At 37.7% G+C, this 25,116-nt stretch overlaps 1 protein-coding gene across 1 annotated transcript; it reads left to right on the top strand.

Annotated features, from left to right (window-relative positions):
- Positions 1-84: 84 nt before the first annotated feature.
- LOC141359396 (uncharacterized) lies at positions 85-15,890 on the top strand. The gene is made up of 4 exons (XM_073861786.1): positions 85-228; positions 3,256-3,471; positions 3,556-3,700; positions 13,278-15,890. Exons 1-4 carry the CDS (start codon positions 85-87, stop codon positions 14,225-14,227), a joined length of 1,455 nt encoding a protein of 484 aa, XP_073717887.1. The 3' UTR covers positions 14,228-15,890.
- The last annotated feature ends 9,226 nt before the right edge of the window (positions 15,891-25,116 follow it).

Genomic DNA, 25,116 nt, shown 5'->3' with positions numbered 1-25,116 from the left:
TGGGTGAGTCTGTGTTGTTGTGGAAACTTCACTTTGACGTGGTGCTGTGTACTGCTGTGTGTGTATTGTCAAAACCCCCTCGCCATGGAAGAACGAAAAGGCTGCAGGTCTATGCTGGCCTATGCTGTGAGCGAGCTCTGGATGTGCAGTATTACTGTGGAGAGAGAGAAAGAGAACGAGGAAACCCTACCTGCACCGTACTTTCTGTACGACGTCCCAAGTGGAGAGGTGAGAGAAACCACCAGTCTGAATAACCGATCTTTGTGGCCCAGCCCGCAGCCTGTAGAGAGAGAGAGAGAGAGAGAGAGAGAGAGAGAGAGAGAGAGAGAGAGAGAGGAACCCGCAGCCTGTGGAGAGGAAGAGAGAGAAAGAGAACGAGGAAACCCTACCTGTACCGTACTATTGTATGTCGTCCCAAGTGGAGAAACGAGCGAGCGTGAAGTGCCATCTCCGCAATATGCCATGAGACTAAGGACTGAGATCCCTTTTTTTAAGTATTTAATTTCCCCCTAAGAGATTTTAATATTTAATAAAAGTTGTCAAATTTTAATACTTTGTCGGTCTGGTCATTGGGGTGTTTTGGGACCTCCTTGGGGTGGAACTAGGAGGAGCGTGACCCGCGACAGTGGCGGTCCACTTCTCCGACCTGTGACATATCCATCCATACATTTACATCAAATAAAAGCCTGCTATTTTACTTCCGTGACTGAAAGAAAAAGGCTTTTAAAGGTTTAAATCTAAAAAAAAAAAACAATTTAGATACAAATGAAATCAATCTTAAACTGGTGGCCTTCTTCTTCTTTAGTTTTTCGGTTTACAAATTCCACTTTCTAAATCGAGATAAGGCATGACGCCAACGCAACTTGCTTTTAAAGGGGATGAGAGCTGAGACTCTCATTGGTTAACTGCACGTTATGCCCAAAACATGCACGTTATGCCCAAAACACACCCATTACGAGAATAGGAACGACCCTTTTATACCATGCGCTTGGCACATAAACTATTTTCCTGTCTTTAAATTAGCAAAAGTGGAATCAGACATGCCCATTTAGACCTGCGTGCGTGCGCTTTAGACAGTGCGCTTAGATTGTTAAAATAGGGCCATACGTCTGCTCGATCTGTGGAGAGAGATTACCTAATGTAAGACCTCATCAGAAGAAACATACTGAAGAACAAACTGATCTGTGAAAAAGACTTTGGGTTGAAAATAACACAGCATTTTAAAGTGTAAAACTAATAAATAAAACAAATGACTCTGCTGTACTTACATTTACAAATGTTATGTTATCAAGAGCCATTGTTTGTGTTATGTATTTATTAAATGATGTAACAAGCAAAACGTGTATCTTAAAGGATGAGATCTGATTTTATTCTAATAAATGATCAAATACTTGCTAAGAGAAAGAATTATATTTAGTTTAACATCTCCAGTAGATAGCAGTAGAGTCACACTGTGAATACATCTGAAGGATGCTTTGAAGGCAGCTCTGTTTCGTGCCCTTCATTTGGCAACTTTTAAAGGATGAACGAGCTGTGGGAGCATCAACCCCGAACCCCCTGAATTGGGATCCGTCCATGGCTCCTTCTTCACAGCCTTGGCTATCCCAAGATTCAATACGCGCCTGTGACATCCGGGTATTTTGATATAAACATTCAGAACTGTGTTTGAATACAATTTTTGCAAATTTAAAAAGTGTGTTGGCTGTTGAAAATTATGAGATTTGTTAACAGCAGGATGAGTGAATGAAGTGTTGAGCGTCTTCTCTCTCCAGTACAGCAGGAGGCGCTGCAGCTTTTTAGTACACAAATAAACTCAATAAAGAAAGAAAGCGCGTGTGATTTGATTTGTTTGTGTATCCTCGTTGTTTTCCCCCTCTAGAGTGTTTTATTGAGAGTAAACAAAGTTTTGTCTCTGTGTATTTTAGTGTTGATGATGAGATGGATGTGATGTGCTGTAAATCAGTAGGAACTGATCTGTCCATGCTGGATATTGATGATTTCGTCAAAGAAATCTCTCAGCTGAAGAAAGAGGTGGCGTTACTGGAGATAAAGCTGAGATTAAGAGGAGAAGGACTGAATAGAGAGGTTTGTACAGCTTAAACATCCTTTACCTGAATCAGACAACATCAAATCATTTATAATCTTTCTCTGTGTGTTTGTGCTTTAACAGTCTGTTTCTCAGACATTATGGCCTGGATGTAAAAAAACTTTTAAAACACAATGAGAGTAAACTGATGTATGTTGGACCCTTAGCTGTCTCTTAAATAAATCATTGTGCAGTTTATGTAAAGACGTAACGTTAAGGCTCCCAAGTTTGTAGCGTTATTTTTTTATTGAATCAGTCATATTCAACAGTTTTTTTTAACATTAGCCACGGGATGAAGGATAAAATAAATAATTTAAATAAAAACATGAAGATGCTTACATACATTAATTAATTTAACGGCCTTCTTATTTATCAGATTATACATTGTTTTAGGTATTGCTTAACTTCTAATATAGGGTATGCACGTGACGTCACCTTCGGCGAAAGTGACTGCGGTTACGCCCACTGAGTGGCAAAAGACAGCGTCAGCATTTGAGTACAGTGTGAAATCAGCAAAAACACGAGGAAAACGCGTAAAAGCTTTTGTGCGATAGACTGTACTAATACATTTAAAAGTACACAATTTTAATGTAATTAGGTATTAAATAAATTTTAATATGCAATATTAAAGAATACACAGTATGATTCTATACTTTAGAATGTAGTGAAGTACATTTTTTCCCAATACAAACACCCTAATAAAGCACAAATGCTTGGAAAATGTAACTAATGTAACAAAGTGTTGTTCATCTCTGCTATCAAGTCCAACTAAATTCAATTTAAGCTGATAATAGTCAGTTTTACTGGCATTTTGCGCAGCAGTCGCTATCAAAAACAGACATTTTGTTGAGTCATTTGCCACTCAACAAGGCGAGTTCCGGTGTGGTCACGTGGAAAAGTGACGTCAATGCATAGTCTCTATAGCAAAATTTGGAATAATGGTTTATAATCACCATATTAACATTTATACTAATTTATATATATATATATTTGATTAATCGTTACATTATAATGAAATCGATCGCTAGTCCACTAAATTCTGGAAGTTAGCGGGACACTTGTTCCCTCACTAAAAAGCCTATTCATTTTTTCCATAAACTTGTTTTGTGTAACGTGTATAACCAAACTAAATCTGTGTGTGTGTGTGTTGTGTTGTGTTGTGTTGTAAGGATGGGGTTTGTTGTGAATCTTCAGGGTATGTGACTGTTTGGAGCTCCAGTGAATGTCTGGATTCAGTGTGGATGAGCAGAGATCAGAGCCGCACACCACAGTCACTGCTGGATAAACTCTCTGAAGAGACATCCAGACACACACAGGACTCAGATCTCAGTCTGTCTTTACTCTCTTATACTGAGTCAAAGCTCACAGACGCTCAGGACACTACAGTGTGTGACAGTAAACAGAGCTTACAGGAGGATCAAACCTCCACAGAGTCTCTGGATTCTGTCTGTAACGCTGGAGAACAGCAGCAGATCCTGCAGACCAAACTCAAGATGTCTTCAGTTAAACCGATGGACAGTGGGAACCTGATGATGAAGATGAGAAGAGAAACTACAGCAGATGAAGTTCACACTGAGGAAGATGATGACAATCATGATGATCTTATTCCTTCAGGTGTGTTTCCTCCTTTAAAGTTTTCTTACGTGACATTGGATTACACAAAATTGCTTATAAATGGTCACATTTAATTCAGCTTTTACTGCATACAGGTTCATTAAGCTTGGATAGTACAAAAACAGATGGGTATATTTGCTCCTGGCCTTTAAATCCACCACTTGTTCGGCTCCCCCTTACATTCACTCGCTTATACAGACTTACGTACCCTCTCAATCCTTGCGGTCTGTCACCGAGCGACGGCTTTTTCTCAAAAAGGGAAAAAATCTCTATGTTGTTCTGATGCAGCAATATATGTGACGTTAAATGGTTTGCTAGGGAGAGAATTGGCATGCACCAATGATTATACATCAAGCCTCGAGTAAAACAAGGCCACCCCCATGTCTCTACAATGTTCTGATGCAGAGATATAGGTCTTGGTACATGGTTGCTAGGGTACTCTATTTGGTACAGGAGCAAACGCTAACACTAAGCAGTCAGTTAACAGGTATAATAACTAGGGCTGTCAAAATTAACGCGTTAATAAGCGTTAACGTAAATTCATTTAAAACACATGCACTTTATTAATGTGTAATTTCTGTTTGAAATTGCCTAGCCCATTGTTGGATAAATTGAGACACAGCCTTCGGTAAATAGTCATTAAATGTCTAAGATGATCTTTATTTGTAATAACTATTTATATGAACTAAATGATGCGTGTCAATCCACCTGCGCATGTAAGATTTTGGTTTCGGTTTTAAAACATGGGTTGGAAGAATTGGAAAATAAATTAGTAAGCACTTGTTTCTGTGTTTACTAATAATAACTGGGTGATTCTCACGAAAACTTGGTTTTAAAAATGTCAAGCATGAAAATGTAAAAATTGCTTAAATTTACTTTTTTTCCCACCAGACATTGAAAAACAAAGTCTGGAGTAAATGGGAACATTAATTTAAAAACTTTTACTTATCATTTAACACTTTTTGTAACATAATTTTAAAAATTAGTCCTAAAAAATCTCATTACCGCAACAGTCAGAAAACATCAACACTGACATATTTTCAAAATGACATGACAAACCTGAAAGAACATAATTTGGAGATTCTGCACATGCATTTAAAATCGAAGTATTATGCTTCTATTAATTAAATTAACATTTAATAAGCATGTGTTGCGGTAATGATAATCAAGATGTCGTGTAAGCATTCTGACAAGACAATATTTAAAATTAACTAAAAAATGATCTTACCTGGTAGCCATCTTGAAGTAACTGGTCCATGTGCTTGGTCACTCAAAATCAAACTTTATTAAAATTCTGTATGTGTGCTTAAACTGTATTCAAAAAGTGTTGCGGAGGATGAGAACATCAGACATGGACAATCAGGGTATCTTCCGTCCATTCCATATTCATTTTAAAATCAAAAACGGAAAACGAAATAAACAAATCGTATTTACATTTATTGTTTCCTTTAATAAAATGAAAAATATTGAAAGATGCTTTAAAAAGAATGATTTGATACATTTTTCTATATTTAGTTTTTCAGTCTTACTTTTTAAAACTAAATTGTAAAAAAATGAAATAAAGAAAATATTCAAATGCTTTATTTTCCAATTTTCAACTAAAGAGCTACCTTTTCTCCCCAGCATTTACAAGCGTTACCGCTGGGGGGAGCAAATACACGGAAATTGCACCTTTAGCAGGGCACGCAGATGTAATCATTAAGATTTTTAATGATCATATGACTTATAATTGCTTTTAATGGGCGTAGAAAAATGCTCTGTAATGAATGTTTGCAGGTTTTGCAGAGCATGAAAAGTCACTGCCACATAGATTATGACATGCAATCTGCCAGTGGCTTGGAATTCATGATCACTATAAAAGAACCCACCTCATCACCCCCCAAGTTCCACACAATCATCATCATCAGTAATAACAATTTGCTTTTGCCGGTTGAATGTGTTTTATGTAATGTACTGCACTCATAAGAAATCTCCCCTTACATAACATGAACAAACAATAATGAGCTTGAAAAATAGTCCACAAACTTATCTAATTTATAGATATCTATGATTGGAGTGGCAGTAACTTTACACGTTTCAACTTTTCACAAAATCTGCAAAACATTGCAGAGCACCTTTGTATGCCCATGTTGGAAAGGTGTATGCCCAGTTGGTCCCAAATTGCTTAGTGGTAAAGAATTGCAAAGGTCATTGGTCATGAACACAGGGAACACAAATATTGATAAAATGCCTTATAATGCACTCTGAAGCCTCTACTAAATGCATAATTGTAAAAGTTTATTAGTCATAGGATAATTAATCATGTTAATGATTAAAGGAGCGGTGAATCAAAAACTCAATTTTAACTTGATAATTTGTTATATAAGAGGTCATCATACTTAAATGAACATCCTTCATGTTTCAGAACTGAAAACGTCCATGCTACTGAAATATAACCGTCTTTGGCACCAAGCCAGCTAAACACTCCAGTGAAAAATTCGGAAATCTATGACGTCAAAGTAGAATTGAAACACCTCCCCATAACCAAAAGGACAAGTCTACTTTTGTAGCCCCGCCCACAGCTTCGCGTGACACGTGTGTCTCAGTAAGTAAACATGTCTTTAAAAATTGACAAATTTAACCAAAATGAATTTTTAAATACATTTTTTTCTGAGAGACTTTTATTTTGACGCGGTGATCTGTTATGATACCATGGAAACGCATTTCGGTTGTGAAAGAACCGCGTAGGAACAACCATGGGAACAACACAGAAGCTAAATACTTCAATTCGGAGGCTTGGAACTTAACATTAGCAATATGCTTGGATAAAGTTTGCTTTTGAAGAAGTTCCAGCTCGTGTGGGGAGCGTTTGTTAACGTTGTGGACATGGATTCATTTGTAAAGAAGTCGATGCTGGATTTGCAGAGAGACTCAGAAGCACCACTTATATTGGATCTGACAACAATGACACAGCAGTATAATTCACAGTAAGACATTTTACTTTATTTAAATTACTGCGTTTCACTATTGCTTTGTTAAAAGAGATTGCTTGATGTCCTGTTGTAACATCCGTGTCTAAATACGTTTGTTGACTGTTTTAATTTACTAAAAACATTAAACGATTAATAAAGGTACAACACTTAACAATACGACTGTAATTTAAAGGTAGAAATATACAAAGTTAGTTATAAGGAAGGATTTATCAACCGCAGTTTAGATTCTGATGCCCGTTTACTGTGTTGTATACGGTAATTTAGGCAAGTTGCGTTTGAAAGGTCAAACACTCAACAAAGCTTATTTTTTATCATATAACTGTGGTATTTAACATTACGTGAATGTAAAAGCAACCTCACAAGCACAATAGAAATATACAAAGTTATTGATAAGGATTTATTAGACGCAGTTTAGATTCGGATGCACGCTTACTGTGTTTTGTACGGTAATTTAGTCACGTCGAGTTTTGTTTCTACTTTAATATACGTATTGTCATTTATGTGTATCATCTTTAGCACCCAGAATCTTTTGTGTCTCAAACATATTTGTGTTCGGCTGCTATTTTTATCACATTAATGTTTTTAAAACATTTCCCTACACGTAATGACGGGGAATGAAGCTGTCCAATCATAGCAGTGGGTGTTTACGTTCAGGTCTTCAATGCGGCCCGCCCCTTCAAACGAACCATTTCTCAAGACAGCCACTAATCCATGTTACAAAATAGCGTATTACTTATTGCTTTTGATGTTTTTGAATGTAAAAACAACGCGAAATGCATAAGTAGACATCAATCAACGTCATAAAGCAATAAAATCGACCAATTCACGGCCCCTTTAAATCTGCGTGCCCTGCGTGCCCTGCTTTCCTCGTCTCAATAAAGAACCATTCACATTTTAGCTATAAAAAATATTGTTTTAAAAATCTTATATATTAAAGAGAATAGCAAAGTTACCACAACTATAACGATAAAGTTACAATGAACGGTATCGTGGGGATCAATTTCTGAGCGATTTTCCCAACTGATAAACCATAAACCATTGACAGCCAATTAAATCTATTTGAACTTCAAGTGCACGCGCATTTGAATGACAGATGCCACTAAGAAGCTGAGGTCCATTACATGAAATTATATCAGGTATCCAGCACTGATGGAGTTACTGCATGTGAAATTGACTACGTAATGCTTTTTACTTCACATTAACAACGCCAAACATGTAAGATATTAGATTAAACAAACTAGATTCACTGTTTAGAGTTACGTAAAACGCAGCGTGTTGAGGACATCTGCTCGCTGTGTAAATGCAACAAGAACAATATATTTACACATTCTATAAACAACTGCAAAAGTTTTTATTACAGAAAATATGCAATATCATGCCCATGAAGGCAAATGATTTGCATAAAGTTGAAGTTATCGTCCGGTGATGTGGACGCTATATTTATTGTTATAATTAACGTCTGTTACAATGTAAATATGATTAACGTTATAGTTAATGTGAACGGCCCTTAAGAATTTTTCAGTAGACTAAGAAGCTAACTAGAAAAATGTATCTCTATTTCGTTTTCTTTTTTTCATTTTGTAAATGGAAATGATAAATGAAAAATCGATTTGTTTTTTCATTTTCCATTTTTGATTTTAAAACGGATATGGAATGGACGGAAGATACCCTGATTATGGACACATCATTTTCCTAATTTTTCTTCATTATTATTATACATGAATATTCAGTAAATATTTTTTCTGTCATCTAAAGTAGTCTAGCAAAACATCCATTTATTTTTTTTCTTAATATTTTTGTGTTAATTTGATTAAATTACAACATAACGCATGTTCAAACACAGCCGGACACATTGCGGTAATGAGAATTTCAGCAGAAAATGAGATAAAATTTACAATTATAAATTCTTATGTTGAAATCACACATTGTGCAAGGTAGAACACAGTATTGTGTTAATTCTGATGCTTTTTAATGTTACTATATTACACGTTTTAAAGCTAAAATCATTAGTGCCGTGGTGTTTCAATGGTTTCGTGAGAATCACCCAACTAAACAAACAAGCAAAGTTATACTAAGATAACCCCCGGTAAAAGTCAAGGGAACCCCAAAAACTAGGCTGTGGTCACCAAATGACTAATTGCTAGTCCACATATCTAAAGTAAACTAAATAAAGTTTGTTGTGTTGCATGCAGTCTGGTAGCTTAAGTTCATATGTTTATCAACAGATTGAAAGTAAGGGTTCCCACGAGTCCTTGAAATCCTTGAAAGTTTGTGAATCTAGGAAAAAAAATCAAGGCCTTTTTTTTAAATATGCATACATAGATACAGGTCATTGAAAGTGCTTGAATGTATTTTATGCAATAAGTTTTCTGGGGGGAAAATACATATTATTCCCTGTGTAGTGTAGGACAATATCATAAAAATTCTAGACTTTAAAAGCACACGTGCTAAACTCTTCGCTTTAAATGCTTATATCTTCTGTATGCGAATGTTGATTCATACCAAAATGCTTTTTTGCGTAGTTGTGTTTGACACATGAAAACATCTCAGGTTACGTACCCAGCTAACAGAAAAAAGTTCTAAGAACGTTCCCTGAAAGTTCTTTACGTTCCCAAAAACGTTCTGCCAACGTTAAAAGTGTCCAGTTTTCTTGACGTTCTAAGAACGTTTTTGTGTTGTCTCAACGTTAGAGGAATGTTACATTTTACCATTTTTAAACGTTATGACAATGTCATGTTTTAATGTTCACACAATGTTTAAAACAACAACTGTTTATTATATTGACTTGTTTAATTGTTATGTAAATGATAGAGAAACATTGCATTTTATTATATTTATTTTTTATATTTATATTATTTTATTATATTTATTATATATTATATATTTATTATATATTATATATCTATTATATATAAGTTTAGATGTTGATGTTTTGTTTCATTTTAAGTCACAATTATTGTGATTAGTGTTCGTTTTAGTTGGGCTCTTGAGCCTTGTCTTTTGCTTGCTAGTTTTTTCCCTGGTTGTATTAACTTTTTGTTAATACACCACATTTGTTATGAACATGTTAAGTTAGTAGTGTAATTCTGTGGTGTGGTGGTTGGTACATAATGGTAAAAAATCATCCCTAATTAATTTACTAATCAAAAGTTTATTTTCTGTCAATAATGTAAATGAGATCCAGCACTTTCAGAGCAGTTTGTCATTAAGGAGTTTTAGAAACTTTGGATAAAAAATATCTGCTGTATAACTGGGATGCACAAACATCAAGAATCAGACTATGAATCTCAACCATGGTGACAATTAAATGAAAAACTTCATGCTGCAATGCATGCTGGGTATTAACAAATTACAAATCTCATTCAGGACTCCCAGCATGCACTGCAGCATGGATAAATAATGATTTTTTTTTTCAATTTCTTTGTCACCATGGTTGAGATTCATAGTCTGATTCTTGATGTTTGTGCGTCCCAATTATACAGCAGATATTTTTTGTCCAAAGTTTCTTAAACTCCTTAATGACAAACTGCTGTGAAAGTGCTGGATCTCATTTACATTATTGACAGAAAATAAACTTTAATTAATTAGGGATGATTTTTTTCCTTTATGTACCAACCACCACACCACAGAATTACACTACTAACTTAACATGTTCATAACAAATGTGGTGTATTAACAAAAAGTTAATACAACCAGGGAAAAAACTAGCAAGCAAAAGACAAGGCTCAAGAGCCCAACTAAAACGAACACTAATCACAATAATGGTGACTTAAAATGAAACAAAACATCAACATCTAAACTTATATATAATAGATATATAATATATAATAAATATATAATATATAATAAATATAATAAAATAATATAAATATAAAAAATAAATATAATAAAAGGCAATGTTTCTCTATCATTTACATAACAATTAAACAAGTCAATATAATAAACAGTTGTTGTTTTAAACATTGTGTGAACATTAAAACATGACATTGTCATAACGTTTAAAAATGGTAAAATGTAACATTCCTCTAACGTTGAGACAACACAAAAACGTTCTTAGAACGTCAAGAAAACTGGACACTTTTAACGTTGGCAGAACGTTTTTGGGAACGTAAAGAACTTTCAGGGAACGTTCTTAGAACTTTTTTCTGTTAGCTGGGTATGTAAATGTGCTTTCACACCGCCACCGGCGAGAGCATCAAAGTGGACGGAAGTCATTCATTTTTAATTAGAGACGGCGGCGAGCAGCGACGCTTCGTGTACGGTGTGAGCGTTGAGGAGAGTTAAACTCAGTTCAACTTTATGATAATGAGCTATGACGCGGCAACCAATTGGAAGGCAGAAACCTCCGCTTGAGAGGAGTTCAGAGAATGCATTTGAGCGTCAGAGCGTCCACTGCACCTTTTCTATAGCGTCTGGGCAGCCAGAGCTATTAATGACGCTCTCGCCGGTGGTGATGTGAAAGCACAGTAACTGTTGTTCCCTGAGAAGGGAACGAGACGCTGCGTCTCCCTTGCCATACTTCCTGTATCCCTGTAATGCAGTCTTTGGCAATATTTCAGATAGCGATATACTTCCTGGCTCCCGTGTCACCCTGTCTTTGTCGTTAAGCCTCACCATTGGTTGAATTTGATATAGATGCACTTAGCCTTGGAGGCGTCCCCAAAGTGTCACCACAGTGACGCAGCGGGAGTTCCCTCGAAAGGGAACTGTAACATTGTATCTTAAAAGGTAACAAGATGTAACCTTGCTCTCACTTGAAATATGTCCCCACATTTAGTCCTTGAATTTGAGGGTATTGGACCTGGAAAGTCCTTGAAAGGTCCTTGAATTTAAAGTTAACTAAAGTTAAAATCACATCTGAAGATTTCCAGTCCACTCCATGCAGTCGCTGTGCAACTCTCCATACTAGGAAATAAATGACTTCTGATCTATTGGGTGTTGTGTGCAATGAAAAGACGCAGCTTTAGAGTCAATAGTCCCTTTCACACATACAGTCTTTACTTGTAATTTACTGGTAAATTGCAGTAAACATGTCATGTGTGAACAGAACCTTTCCGGTAAATCAGTGCTCCCAATTTACCAGTAAGACAGGTTGTAAGATTAACGGTAATTTACCGGTAAGCGCTGTGTGTGAACTAACAATATAGCATTACCGGCATTTAGATGACGTCAGACCGCACTGACAGATCGGGCGGGCCAATCAGAAAGTTTTTTATACAGGTGACGCGGTTTCCCCCAGACTGTTTACGGACGTTTCCACACACATGTTGCTTAAAAGTTGAGCACACCTGAAGTTAACATCCACATTTCTTCACCAAAGTTGTTTAAAACAGCTTACCATCTAATTGCCAAATTGCCGACGTCCTTAGCACACCATATGTGAAGCCTAATGTGCAAACGCGCAGGTTCCGTCCATTTGACGCCGCCTAAAGCCTAGTTTATGGTCGCCGCGTCCGCAAGAGCGCGTTGGTGCGCGCGGCAAAAATGACGTCAACGCGGAGTGGGCGGTCGCGCGCGTTGGGTGCGCGAGACCCCATTTCGCGTGGCGCTGTGCACGGCATTTTTTGTAACTTTCCGCGCGGCTCCGCATCCGAAAATGACCGAACTCGAGGCGATTCTGTCCGAGCAAGCCTGTCAAGCCTGTGACGTATCTCTTTGATAAATCCAAGCAAAACAATGTATATATTTATCTGGCACTCTGGAAGTAAAGTATGGAAACTTTGCAGTTTAAAACACGAATTATTTTACATGAATCAGAATGTTTGGCTTATATTTGTATTGAATGAACCACTGGATGAGGAATAAAATATAAACCTTAAGATGTCTGTACTGTTTGTTTAGTAAAAACGTTAATGAAATGATAATGTTTAATAAAGACATATTTAAAAGATTGTTGTTTTATTCATGTTCTCATATTTATATATATCAAACTCTAATGTTAAAAGCAGTAGGGTTGTTCCAGCGGACGACTTCTTCTATCCTCTTCTTTGTGTTTGTTTTTGACTTTATTGCTCGCGTCGCCGCCTGGTGGTTAAAAAAATAGTGCAACGGCGAGCGCGTTAACTATAAACGTCTCGTCCGTTTGGTGAGACGCGCGCGCGATCCGCGGAGGCTTGCGTTGCGGACCAAAGCGCGAGTATAACCAGCCCTTAACGCAATGTTGTTTGGTCACGAGCAACTTCATGACCGTTTGCCACAGATGTGAAAACATCAAAATACGGACCGTGGATATGAAGTCATAACCCGCCGTTTACAAATACGACACGGACGGAGCTCGCCGGTCGCGCGCCACAGGTAACTTCCACTTTTTCTCCGAGTTTACCGGTATTTGATACTGATGTGTGAATGATGTCTTACTGGTAAAAAGACGGAACGTCACTGCATGTGTGAACAGCACATTTTTGTATTTACTGGTAAATTCATTCTGGTAAATTCATGGTAATTTACCAGAATTATTGTGTGAAAGAGGCTAATAACTACTTACGACCCCATTAGCAGCAGTAACTGAATATAGAAAAAACATACAGAATCTCAGTTTAACCTCTTGTTTGTATGTTTACAGTTGGTGTAAATGTAAATCATAAGAGATTTCTAATGTTGTTGTCTTTCAGATAAGATCAGTGATTCGTGTTTGGATGGAGAAATAACGTCTTTATCATCAAAAGAGCGACAGACGGCACAAACTCTTTCCTGCATCACCGATGAAGAGACATTGAGCTCACAGAGACATTTTGATAAAAATGCAGAACAAAAACTCTTGACCTCCACCAGATCTGAGATCAGCTTCACTACCTTACAAAAGTATAAACGTCATCATTCAAAACTGCACAGAGTGAAGAAGAAGAAGAAGAAGCAGTTTCACTGTCAGCAATGTGGAAAGGATTTTGGCTGCTTATCTCAGCTAAAAGTTCACGTGAGGTCACACAGTGGTGAAAAGTCTTTCTACTGCACTGAATTTGGCAAATATTTCAGCACCAAACAAGATCTTGATTTTCATGAGAGAATTTGCACTGGAGAGAAACCATTCGAGTGTCCTCACTGTGAGAAGAGATTCTGCCAAAAACATTGTCTGAAGACACATATGCGTATACACAGCAATGAGAGACCGTATCAGTGCAGTCAATGTGGAAAAACCTTTAAGGATTCAAGTTCATTAAAAAAACATCAGAATATTCACTCTGAGGAGAAACGCTATCAGTGTTCACACTGTGATAAAGGTTTCTGTCAGAAATCTAACCTGATTATCCATGAGAGAGTTCACACTGGAGAAAAACCTTACGTTTGCTCTCACTGTGGAAAGAGCTTCACTCATCCAGGTACTTTTAAAGTTCATCAGAGAATTCATACAGGAGAGAAACCTTACGTCTGCTCTCACTGTGGAAAGAGATTCACTTCTCAAAGTCATTTTAAAGTTCATGAGAGAGTTCATACAGGAGAGAAACCTTACGTCTGCTCTCACTGTGGAAAGAGCTTCATTACTCAAAGTAATTTTAAAGTTCATCAGAAAATGTTACACTGGAGAGAAACCTCATCAATGTACTGTTTGTGGGAATAGTTTCAACAAAAAAATGTAATCTAAAGACACATGTGCATATACACACCAATGAGAAACCATATCAGGTTTTAGTGAGACACCATAGAACTCATATAGGTGAAAAACCGTTACAAATGTTCTCAGTGTGAGAAGACGTTTACTAACCCAGATTCTAAAAGTCCATTTGAGAGTTCATACGTGAGAGAAACCTTACGGGCCCTATCATTCATCCAGCGCAATGTGCGATACGAGTGTCTTTCGCTAGTTTCAACCTGGCGAAATTATAATTTTCACGTTTAGCTAGCACCAAGTTGTTTAAATAGCAAATGCATCTGCGCCCAATTTTGCACCCATGGGCGTTCTGGTCTGAAAACGAGGCGTGTTCAGGTGCATTTTTGGCGCGTTGCTATTTTGAGGCAACTAAAATAGACTACCTCATTGACCAACTAAAACCTGCTCTAAAGTCAATGGCGCAATATTGTTTTTGTTATTTAAAGCTGCCGTCGGCAACTCTGGAGGATTGAGCAGTTTCCAAATGTTTACAATGTCATGTCCCTCCCCCACTACCTCCGAGCAACCTCCCTCAGAGCTCGTTCTCGTCAGCGCGTGTGCAAAAGTATTATTGTGAACGCATACTTAGCAAGAATACTTAGATTACTAACATAACACTCCGAAATACAATCAATGGTTGATAAAGCACAATTACCTGTTGAGAAGAAATGTGGCAAGCTCTGCATCCAGCTTGAAATCTCATAGATTCCTTTCAAATGCCGGTCCGATATTGATCCTAGTTTTAATACGGTCACAGTCGCTTTCTATCTTTGTTTCCCTCTTTTCATTGGTTGTTTTCCTAGCTCTAGTTGTTAACCGAGAAATCGGAAGTTTGTTACTGAAAGTTCTCTCTGCCATCACGCAAAACAACTATGAATTCAGGCGGATGCACGTGATATTGTAACGCGCGCGAGGGGGATGGGGATCTGTGACGCGTGCAGGTACTGTGATTGACAGGCAGATTTTACACAGCCCTGCGCTGATTGGACTAAATGAACCAGCCTGCGCTGATTGGACCAAATGAACCAGGAGCGGTGGATTTTTGCAAAACAAATAACAGGCTCCAGGTGGAGCTAGAAGCGCGGGTTTTTTTCTTAAACAGTCTAATTGATGTTGTTCTATCGGAGCATAGTGTTGGTTTCAGTGAATATGATCAAAAAATATGATAAAATAAGTTGCCGACCGCAGCTTTAATGAACGCGTTAGGAATACGGGACGACAATACGCTTTTGCTAATCACACACATGGATGCGCAGCAGAACACAACCCTTTTATAATATGAAAAATGTAAGAATTAAAATGTAAAAGATTATTATTGAGTCCCTTGGACTTAAATGAGGACCGATTATGAAACGTTAGAAGATGTAAAGATCTGCTTCACCTGTAGCTTGGTAAGAAAATGTTTTGCTTTAAATAAATGCTTCTGTTTTTAAATGTTTTTTAAATGCTACCTCACAAATTAATTGTATATGATGACTATGTATGTACCTGTGGATATGGTGAGATGAGAAACATTTTTAAGTAATGCTTTAAAAAAAAACATGGCGCTGTCTGAGTGCTGAAACTGTTCTCTGCACATTTGTAAATTCTTTATCTTCTGTTTGTTACAAATAAAGTATTTTTAAAGTACAAACCTTTTCTTGCATATTTGCAGATTTTATTACACTGATTTTGTAGGATATCCATACATGTTTGGAAGTTTCTCCTCTGTCCTGTTGCCACGCCTACTTTCTCTTTCAGTTCCCCATGCAGCTCACCACACCTTTAATTAATTGGCCTCAATCAGCCACAGGCTTTGTTCATGCTACATGGAGGATTCTTGTGTGGTGCTGCGGAAAGATGTTATGTCTCCTGCCTTGTGTGCGTTATTGAACTATGTAAGTTTTATGTTAAGTTAATTATGAGAAGTGAGCATGAATCTTTCATTCCTTTCAGTTTGTCTGTTTGAATGTATTGTTTGATTAAACTGTTTAATTTGGTTTATATTCATGTGACTTTCTATTGTAATTGTAAGATTATGCATTTGAGTATTTATAGGTTAATTATGGGGCTTACAATATTTATGTATTGACTTGTTTGTAGGTTAATTTCTGAATTCTGAGTTCTTGTACGAATTTTAGATTTTCCTTCAATTGTATTGTGGCCTTATGTAATTAATTGTGATCCTATATCATTTTCCCCTAGAAACCACACACATACAAATACTTGCCTCACAAATAGAACACTGTGTAATTAAAGTGACTGGACTGGATTGTTCTTACCGACACCTCCACTGGTCTCATGCCAGCCATCTACCCATCCCTCTTAAACCTCCTTTTCATGGTCCTTCGAGCCGGATCCATTGACTACCAGTGAAAATGTCCAGTCACTCCCTGCCTTCGTTATTTCAGCGTCCTCACCGCCAAGCCTCGCGTCCTGCACGCTATGATGACTACGTCATGGAATATGATCAGCGGCCACAACATACTACTGAATTACCAGAGCCACCACCGCTTCACTCTGCAGACATCTGTGGTGTTGGACCTCAGTATCAATCACAGTACGAGTTTGAGGAGGAGGAAGAGCCACCTCAACTATCCAGTGAGGAGAATGAAGAGGAAGAGCCGGGACCACAGGCAGAGCCAGCAATGGACCCTCCCTCACCTGTCCCTTCTGGAAGAGCCCTTGCCCCCGAGTACCCACATGTCCCTCATGTAGCCCCAATTCCTAACCGTCAAACTGAGCTCTTACAGCAGTTATTAGAAGTAACGAATCAAGGTAGACTAATCCAGCGCTGCATGCTAGACCAAGGCCACTCCTCGCGGTCTCGTTCAGTACCACTCCCTGAAACCTTTGTCCCTCCGTTAGTAGCATCACAAGCCCAGCATGCTGCAATGCCACCCCAGGCTACCACTCGTGACACCAAGCCCTTTCCTTCTCCACCTCGGCAGCAGCTTCCTTATCCACCTCCTATAAGCCATGCCCCTGTCAGTCAGCCCTTTGTTCAGTACTGGCAGCACACGATTCCTTCTGACAATAGTCAGTTCCCGGTCACGGGTCAAATCCCAGTCTCGCATAACCCTCTGCTCCCACTCCCAGCCTACATGTCGTCATCTCAAATTCAGCCTAGAGCTATGGCCCACTCTGCCCAGCCAACGTACCAGCCCCGAAATGTGCAACCTCACCACCATACTTCTGCACCCTCACCAAGCCATTTAGCCCCCCCTTTAGGCCGATTGCACCCATATAGTAAGATAGAAGGTCCCTCATTCCCTGGTCTTACTAGAGAAGATGAAAGCCAATATATGATGTTAAAGATGGCCCTATCCAACCTATTAGGGCGCACTCACACTATCCAAACCAAACCGCGCTCGGGCGCGTTTGACCCCCAAAGCCTGGTTTGTTTGACAAGTGTGATCGTTCTGTTCCGCGCCCGGGCGCGGATTTGTTAATCGCGCCACGGCCGGGTTGCAGAGGTGGGCTGGAGCGCGGTTCACTTGGGCTTAGGCGCGGAAGGCTGTGGTGTAAGCGCATTCGCGCCTGAGCGCGATTCAAAAGGTGAAGACGTCAGCTGCGCGACCACTCACTTTCATCTGCCGCCGTAAAAACCTTTTGATGCGTGCAGCGGGGTTACGTGAATGTCCAAGCTGCGCACGTGACAGATCAACTAAGCAATATGACGACATGTGAGAAGGCTGTCTGTAATCGCGCACCAAACGACTCCGAATAAAAAACACAGACTTATCATTACGGTGGGTTCCAGTGTTAAGAGAGAGCTTTACTTCCTGCTTTTTTCAAAACAATCGCATTTTAATGACGAAAAAAAGTACAGTGTGAGTGCGTGCACCTGGGCGAGTAGGGAGGGGTGACAATCGCGCTGGGGCATGGTTTGGTTTGGTTTGGATAATGTGAGTGCGCCCTTAGACCCAGGAAAGTCAGAGCAGTATAAATATCACATCTTACTGGATCACTTAAATGTAGATCAGGCAAAGCGGCTTGCCTTAGCTTATGTTTATGCTCAAGATCCTTACACTCAAGCTATGTGGGCCCTAGATGAGCGTTATGGCCAACCCAGACAGCTTGCTCTCAGAGAGTTCCGGGCTATAATGGAGATGCCTGCTATCCTTATAGGTGATGGTAGAGGCCTTAGTGGGTCTCCTCCAGTCCATGGGTCCCGAAGGTCACTCTGAGCTTACCTGTGGCTCACATGTCGAACGCCTACTAGAGAAACTACCCAGTGAGCACTTCTGTCAGTTTAAGAGAAGCATGAGTTTCAGTTCAGTTCATTTTATTTGATAGGGACAATGCTCATTAATCAACAGACAAGTTACTTGCTGTAAACAAGTCAGAGTTAGCTACGAGTGCTAATTTCCATCTGTTGTCCCTAGCCAGATCATAACAGGCACCCTAAAATACAAAAATAAGTAGAAATACAGTATAAATTTAATAAATACAATAATTATGTAATAAATCCAGCAAAACAATCAAACAAACATTATATGTTTTACCTCAACTAGCTGTCCCTGAGGAACACCTATTTTACAGTTTAGATGGGTAGATTGAGTATTGTTAATGCGTGTGCATTGTTTTCTGTCAGTTACGTATGATTTCATCCATTTGATTGCATTCCCAGAAAAGAGAGTTTTGATAAAAGAACGTCGTAGTCAACGGTGTCAAATGCCTTTTTAAAATCTAAAAATAATGCACCCACCACGCCACCTTTATCTAAGTTCATTTGAGTAGACCAGGTCCCCTATGCTATAACCTCCTAGTAGGGGTGGGCGGTATGAGCAAAAATTCATATCAAGGTATTTTTCACTCTCCTGCCGGTATAACGGTATTACGGTATGTTGCCTTATGAGATAAAACATTTTGGATTCACACTGTAGTAAACCTTATTTAAATTACGGACAAAATTTTTATTTTTTAACCTTATGTTACTAATAAGTGAGGGATTGGACATAAACATGTTTTTTTATCTTTTCCCATTTTTTCCTTTAAAAGTGCCATTGTGTGGATGGGTGGACTCATCTTCTTATGCATATTGTCACTAATATGGGAAGTATGAAAGTATGGAAATTGGTATGATCATTTGCTGGTAGGCTATGTGCCATATTACAATGCTTTACGCTACATCCAACAACTTTAAAGCTGTGTATATCTTTTGTCTGTTTGATTTATTAATATACAAAGAACAAGCATTTAATGTGCATTACCACAAAGTTAACACAACCAGGAAAAAACTAGTAGGCAAAAAGTCAAGTGTCAAGAGACCAACTAAAACAAACACGAATCACAATAAGGGTGACTTAAAATGAAACATCAACATCTAAACCTAGTAAGTGAATTGAGTTTTCTACAGCAATATATTTACTGAACATTCAGAAATAATCTTTTATAAAATAATAAAATGCAATGTTTCTCTATCATTTACATAACAATCAAACAAGTCAATATAATAAACAGCTGTTGTTTTAAACATTGTTTGAACATTAAAACATGACATTGTCATAACGTTTAAAAATGGTAAAATGTAACATTACTCTAATGTTCAGACAACAGAAACGTTCCTAGAACTTAAAAAAAACTGGCCGCTTTTAACGTTGGCAGAATGTTTTTGGGAACATTCGGGAACTTTCAGGGAACGTTCTTAGAACTTTTTATTTCTAGCTGGGTAGTCTTTGGCAGGATTTGCGTGCACTATGATGTGCATCCTCTTAAAAAAAATGATGATTCAAAATGGATTGAAGTGCGATCGGAGCTTTTCGTTTTGTGTTTCTGTGGACAGCGCATCTTGGGAACGGAGGTATGACTTTTAAGACTTGGGTAAACTCCCGCGGGGTCTTAAAAAATAACATTCATAAAGTTAGATTTAAGTCCTAGGATGAAGATCTGGGCGTTTTAAAGCCATAGATATAACTTTCTGAAGGTTAGTTTTTTTTTAACACCATGCGGGAAACCTGATAAGTGCAAAAATATAATTTAAAATATGTAACGCCGGTATCAACGGTTTTGCAAAATCCATATCATGGCGTGACACAATACCGGTAATTACTATCATACCGGTTTATTGCCCACCCCTACCTCCTAGATTTTTCCTCCTGGTTGCAACAGGAAACCCATTGCCAGCCCAGAAGGGAGAGAACCCTTCAACCATCCGAACAAGGCCACCACCCTCTCACCCATTCAGAGCTACAGCTAAACTCCATGGTAGCAAGACCTCCTAGGGTCAGTCAGCTTCCCCTCAACACCACATCCACACGTTGTCCATTGTGTGCTTACTGTAACTCACCTGAACATCACGTCAGTAAATGTGATGACCACTTTGCAAACCAGTGTGATCTGAAGGGACGCTGCAACCAATGTAATGGGAAACATCTGCAGGTCCTATGCAACATCAACCAGAGGCAAGTGCAGAATTTATACCTAGACCATCCTAGTGATTGCAATAAAGTGCTGCTAAAGGTAGTTGAAGTGACCCTACGTAATGAAAACAAGTCCTTAGACACGTATGCCATATTAGATGATGGATCAGAACTTACGATCCTTCTGCATCCTGCAGCCCAGAAACTTCAATTGATTGGGGAGTCTGAGAGAGACACCCCTCGCTGCAGCCTGCAGCGCGATGACGTAGTGGATTAATCCAATACGTAGTGGATGTTCAAACACGCATGCGCAGTGAATATAATGTTACGCGCATGCGCGGTGCTATGTTGTTGTTGATGAACAATCGCACGTGCTTTGGTATTTCAAGAAGAATCTGCCGATAAACGAAGGATTATTTAACAACAGTGATTGTATAAAGGTAGGTAATTAATCTTTATTTACTGATTTGTTGTTTCAACATGTACCCAGCTAACAGAAAAAAGTTCTAAGAACGTTCCCTGAAAGTTTTTAACGTTCCCAAAAACGTTCTGCCAACGTTAAAAGTGTCCAGTTTTCTTGACGTTCTAAGAACGTTTTTGTGTTGTCTCAACGTTAGAGGAATGTTACATTTTACCATTTTTAAACATTATGACAATGTCATGTTTTAATGTTCACACAATGTTTAAAACAACAACTGTTTGTTGTATTGACTTGTTTGGTTGTTGTGTGGATGATGGAGAAACATTGCATTTTGTTATATTTATTTTTTATATTTATATTGTTTTATTATATTTATTATATATTATATATTTATTATATATTGTGTATCTGTTGTGTATGGGTTTGGATGTTGGTGTTTTGTTTCATTTTGGTTCGCCATTGTTGTGATTTGTGTTCGTTTTAGTTGGGCTCTTGAGCCTTGTCTTTTGCTTGCTAGTTTTTTCCCCTGGTTGTGTTAACTTTTTGTTAATACACCACATTTGTTATGGACATGTTAAGTTAGTAGTGTAATTCTGTGGTGTGGTGGTTGGTGCATAAAGGAAAAAAATGATCCCTAATTAATTAAAGTTTATTTTCTGTCAATAATGTAAATGAGATCCAGCACTTTCACAGCAGTTTGTCATTAAGGAGTTTAAGAAACTTTGGACAAAAAATATCTGCTGTATAATTGGGACGCACAAACATCAAGAATCAGACTATGAATCTCAACCATGGTGACAAAGAAAATTGGAAAAAAAATCATTATTTATCCATGCTGCAGTGCATGCTGGGAGTCCTGAATGAGATTTGTAATTTGTTAATACCCAGCATGCATTGCAGCATGAAGTTTTTCATTTAATTGTCACCATGGTTGAGATTCATAGTCTGATTCTTGATGTTTGTGCATCCCAGTTATACAGCAGATATTTTTTGTCCAAAGTTTCTAAAACTCCTTAATGACAAACTGCTGTGAAAGCACTGGATCTCATTTACATTATTGACAGAAAATAAACTTTTGATTAGTAAATTAATTAGGGATGATTTTTTACCATTATGTACCAACCACCACACCACAGAATTACACTACTAACTTAACATGTTCATAACAAATGTGGTGTATTAACAAAAAGTTAATACAACCAGGGAAAAAACTAGCAAGCAAAAGACAAGGCTCAAGAGCCCAACTAAAACGAACACTAATCACAATAATGGTGACTTAAAATGAAACAAAACATCAACATCTAAACTTATATATAATAGATATATAATATATAATAAATATATAATATATAATAAATATAATAAAATAATATAAATATAAAAAATAAATATAATAAAATGCAATGTTTCTCTATCATTTACATAACAATTAAACAAGTCAATATAATAAACAGTTGTTGTTTTAAACATTGTGTGAACATTAAAACATGACATTGTCATAACGTTTAAAAATGGTAAAATGTAACATTCCTCTAACGTTGAGACAACACAAAAACGTTCTTGGAGCGTCAAGAAAACTGGACACTTTTGGCGTTGGCAGAGCGTTTTTGGGAACGTAAAGAGCTTTCAGGGAACGTTCTTAGAACTTTTTTCTGTTAGCTGGGTGGTTGAACTTTAAAAGTGGCATCTTTTACGATGACATCACAGGCAATTAAAGCAGCTCTAAGATGATGCAAACACATACTGTCTTCACAGGAATGTAACAAAAATAAAGTGTTGAATGTTAATGGTCTATGAAACACCTCCCATATAATAATAATAATTGTTACGAAAATAAGTGCTATTACATTAATACAGTAGATGAAAATTACACATTCACATTATTCTGTAAATCATTATTCACTATTATAAGCATAATATAAAGTTTCACATGCCACTGTATGTTGCAAATCAAATTCACAATTCATCAATCACAGTTGTTTCAATTAAAATGAATGGGTTACAGAGCCATATATTTTAGTTTAATTGTAAGACAAATGGACCATTTACACTATCTGAAATTGAACTTATGATAGACTCAATCATTAATACAACAATAATGTTTAACTAAAACAATCAATCTAACATTTAGCTTAATATAAAATAAGTTCAGTGAAAATTGATATAAACAGGTAAGCTTTTGCAGTGATACCACCATCTATGTAAGAAGATAGAGCTCATTAGTGATTGTATAATGTCTGTGATCTTTTATTCTGTTGATCTCCTCTGGTTCTGATGTCATAAACCACAACAGCAATGGCAGCCACACCCACCAGAACAGAGAGAACCAATCGGATCACAGCTACAGGACCATAACAACAGCAAAAACAGTCTGATGATATAAAAAAACAACACAAAAACGATAAGTATTTCATTTTAAAAGGAACCAGTTCATTACACTTTTAGTATTAATAAAGAAGGCATTTTAATTATAAACAGAACCGCTATCATACCCAAGGCCGCCTTAATGCACGGGCTTACCTGGGCTGAAGCCCAGGGGCCTCCCAAGTTCAAGGGCCTCCCAAGTTTGCGTTCATGATGAGCTGAAAAGGTCATATTGTTTTGTAACTTGTCAGGTTTTCTGTCAATCACTCTAATTGCACGTTTCATGGCTGCTGATTGGTCTGTTGTAACTTAACGTGAAATAAAATGTTAGACGTAGCATATTTTTTATTCCGCGTAATGTAATTAAGTGCGCGTTGTCAACTTGACATTCCTGCACGTTAGACTGAGTGTGACAGAGAAACGGGAAATAATCCACCAACAAATGAAAGAGTAATTTCTGAAATTTCATAAGCAGCATGAGGTGCAGGTCTCTCTCTCTCTTTCGTGCGCGCGCTCGCTCGTTCGCTCTCTCTGTGCTCCTGCAGCTGTCTGAGTCTCTGGCATGCAGAAGTCTCTCAAAACGTGCGCAAGAAACTGTGCGCTAAATTAAGAAAGGCGTTCCCGCACATAATGCTGTTAGTGGTTATAAAGTTTAAGTTTACTCGCGTTTATATCAGTGACGCGTGCGCAGCTGGAGCGATGTAGTTTGACGCGACGTTAGCTCAGGACACACATGTGTTGGTTTAGAAAGACGAGAAAGAGACGCAACGGTAAAGGTGCAAGTCTAAGAAAGTAAAGAGCGACAAGACCATCTCAAATGATCATCCCCTGATAGCACCATTATAATCTCATTATCTAAAGATCTTATATATACAGGTATGTTCCCTGTCTGTCTTGTGCATATTCATAATTGGTCGTTTCACATGCTTATGTATGCATAAATACTAAATACAATGCATACTATATGTTCAATAGCCTACAAAATAAATAAATGATTAAAAAACAAGATTCTGTCTATAAAGACTTAGCTTTTGTTATCATTAATGCATTTTCACTTTAAAACTAACTTTAACTTATTATAGTTTTAAAACTGTGGTGAGCATTTAGTGAGTGGCAATTTTCTGCAAATTTGTATATTCCAAAAACTATATAAACATAAAGCTTATAAACATATATACTTTCACACATTTTGGTTTTATTATCACCACATGTTGCTGTGTGTGGTTGTTAAATAAAGTGTCTTGTGTTTATGCTCAAGTAGGTTCAGTGATATGTTAATAACAATATTATGGTGTTTTCTGGCTCAAAGAGGGAAAACTCACTGTTGTACACTCTAAAAAAATAATCCGTAAAAAAACGGATAATGTCCTGGCAGAAAATTACCGGTACCTTTTCCGTTATGTTTACAGACATTTCCGTTTATTCAAAAACTGAACATTCTGTAGATTAATCGAACACTGTCCGTAGATTTACAGAAAATTTTCCGTAAGCTTTAGGGACACTTCAATCTGCCTATGAAACGCAACAATGGTGACAATCAACAACAAAGCTTCATGCCGCAATGCATGCTGGGTACCAGGATTGTAGAAAACTCTTAACGTTTACTCTTACCATTGTTGAGATTTGTATCCAAAGTGATGATGTCTCTGAAGCAAAAATCACAGCTGACAAATTTTCAGCCATCTTATTCAATACAGTGTGTTTTAGATCAGCATAGAGTGTCACTCTTA

This window comes from Misgurnus anguillicaudatus, chromosome 23 (genome assembly GCF_027580225.2).
Source record: "Misgurnus anguillicaudatus chromosome 23, ASM2758022v2, whole genome shotgun sequence".
Lineage (NCBI taxonomy): Eukaryota > Metazoa > Chordata > Actinopteri > Cypriniformes > Cobitidae > Misgurnus > Misgurnus anguillicaudatus.
Note: the sequence above shows the minus strand (reverse complement) of the source record. Positions and strands in the feature narration are given on the sequence as shown.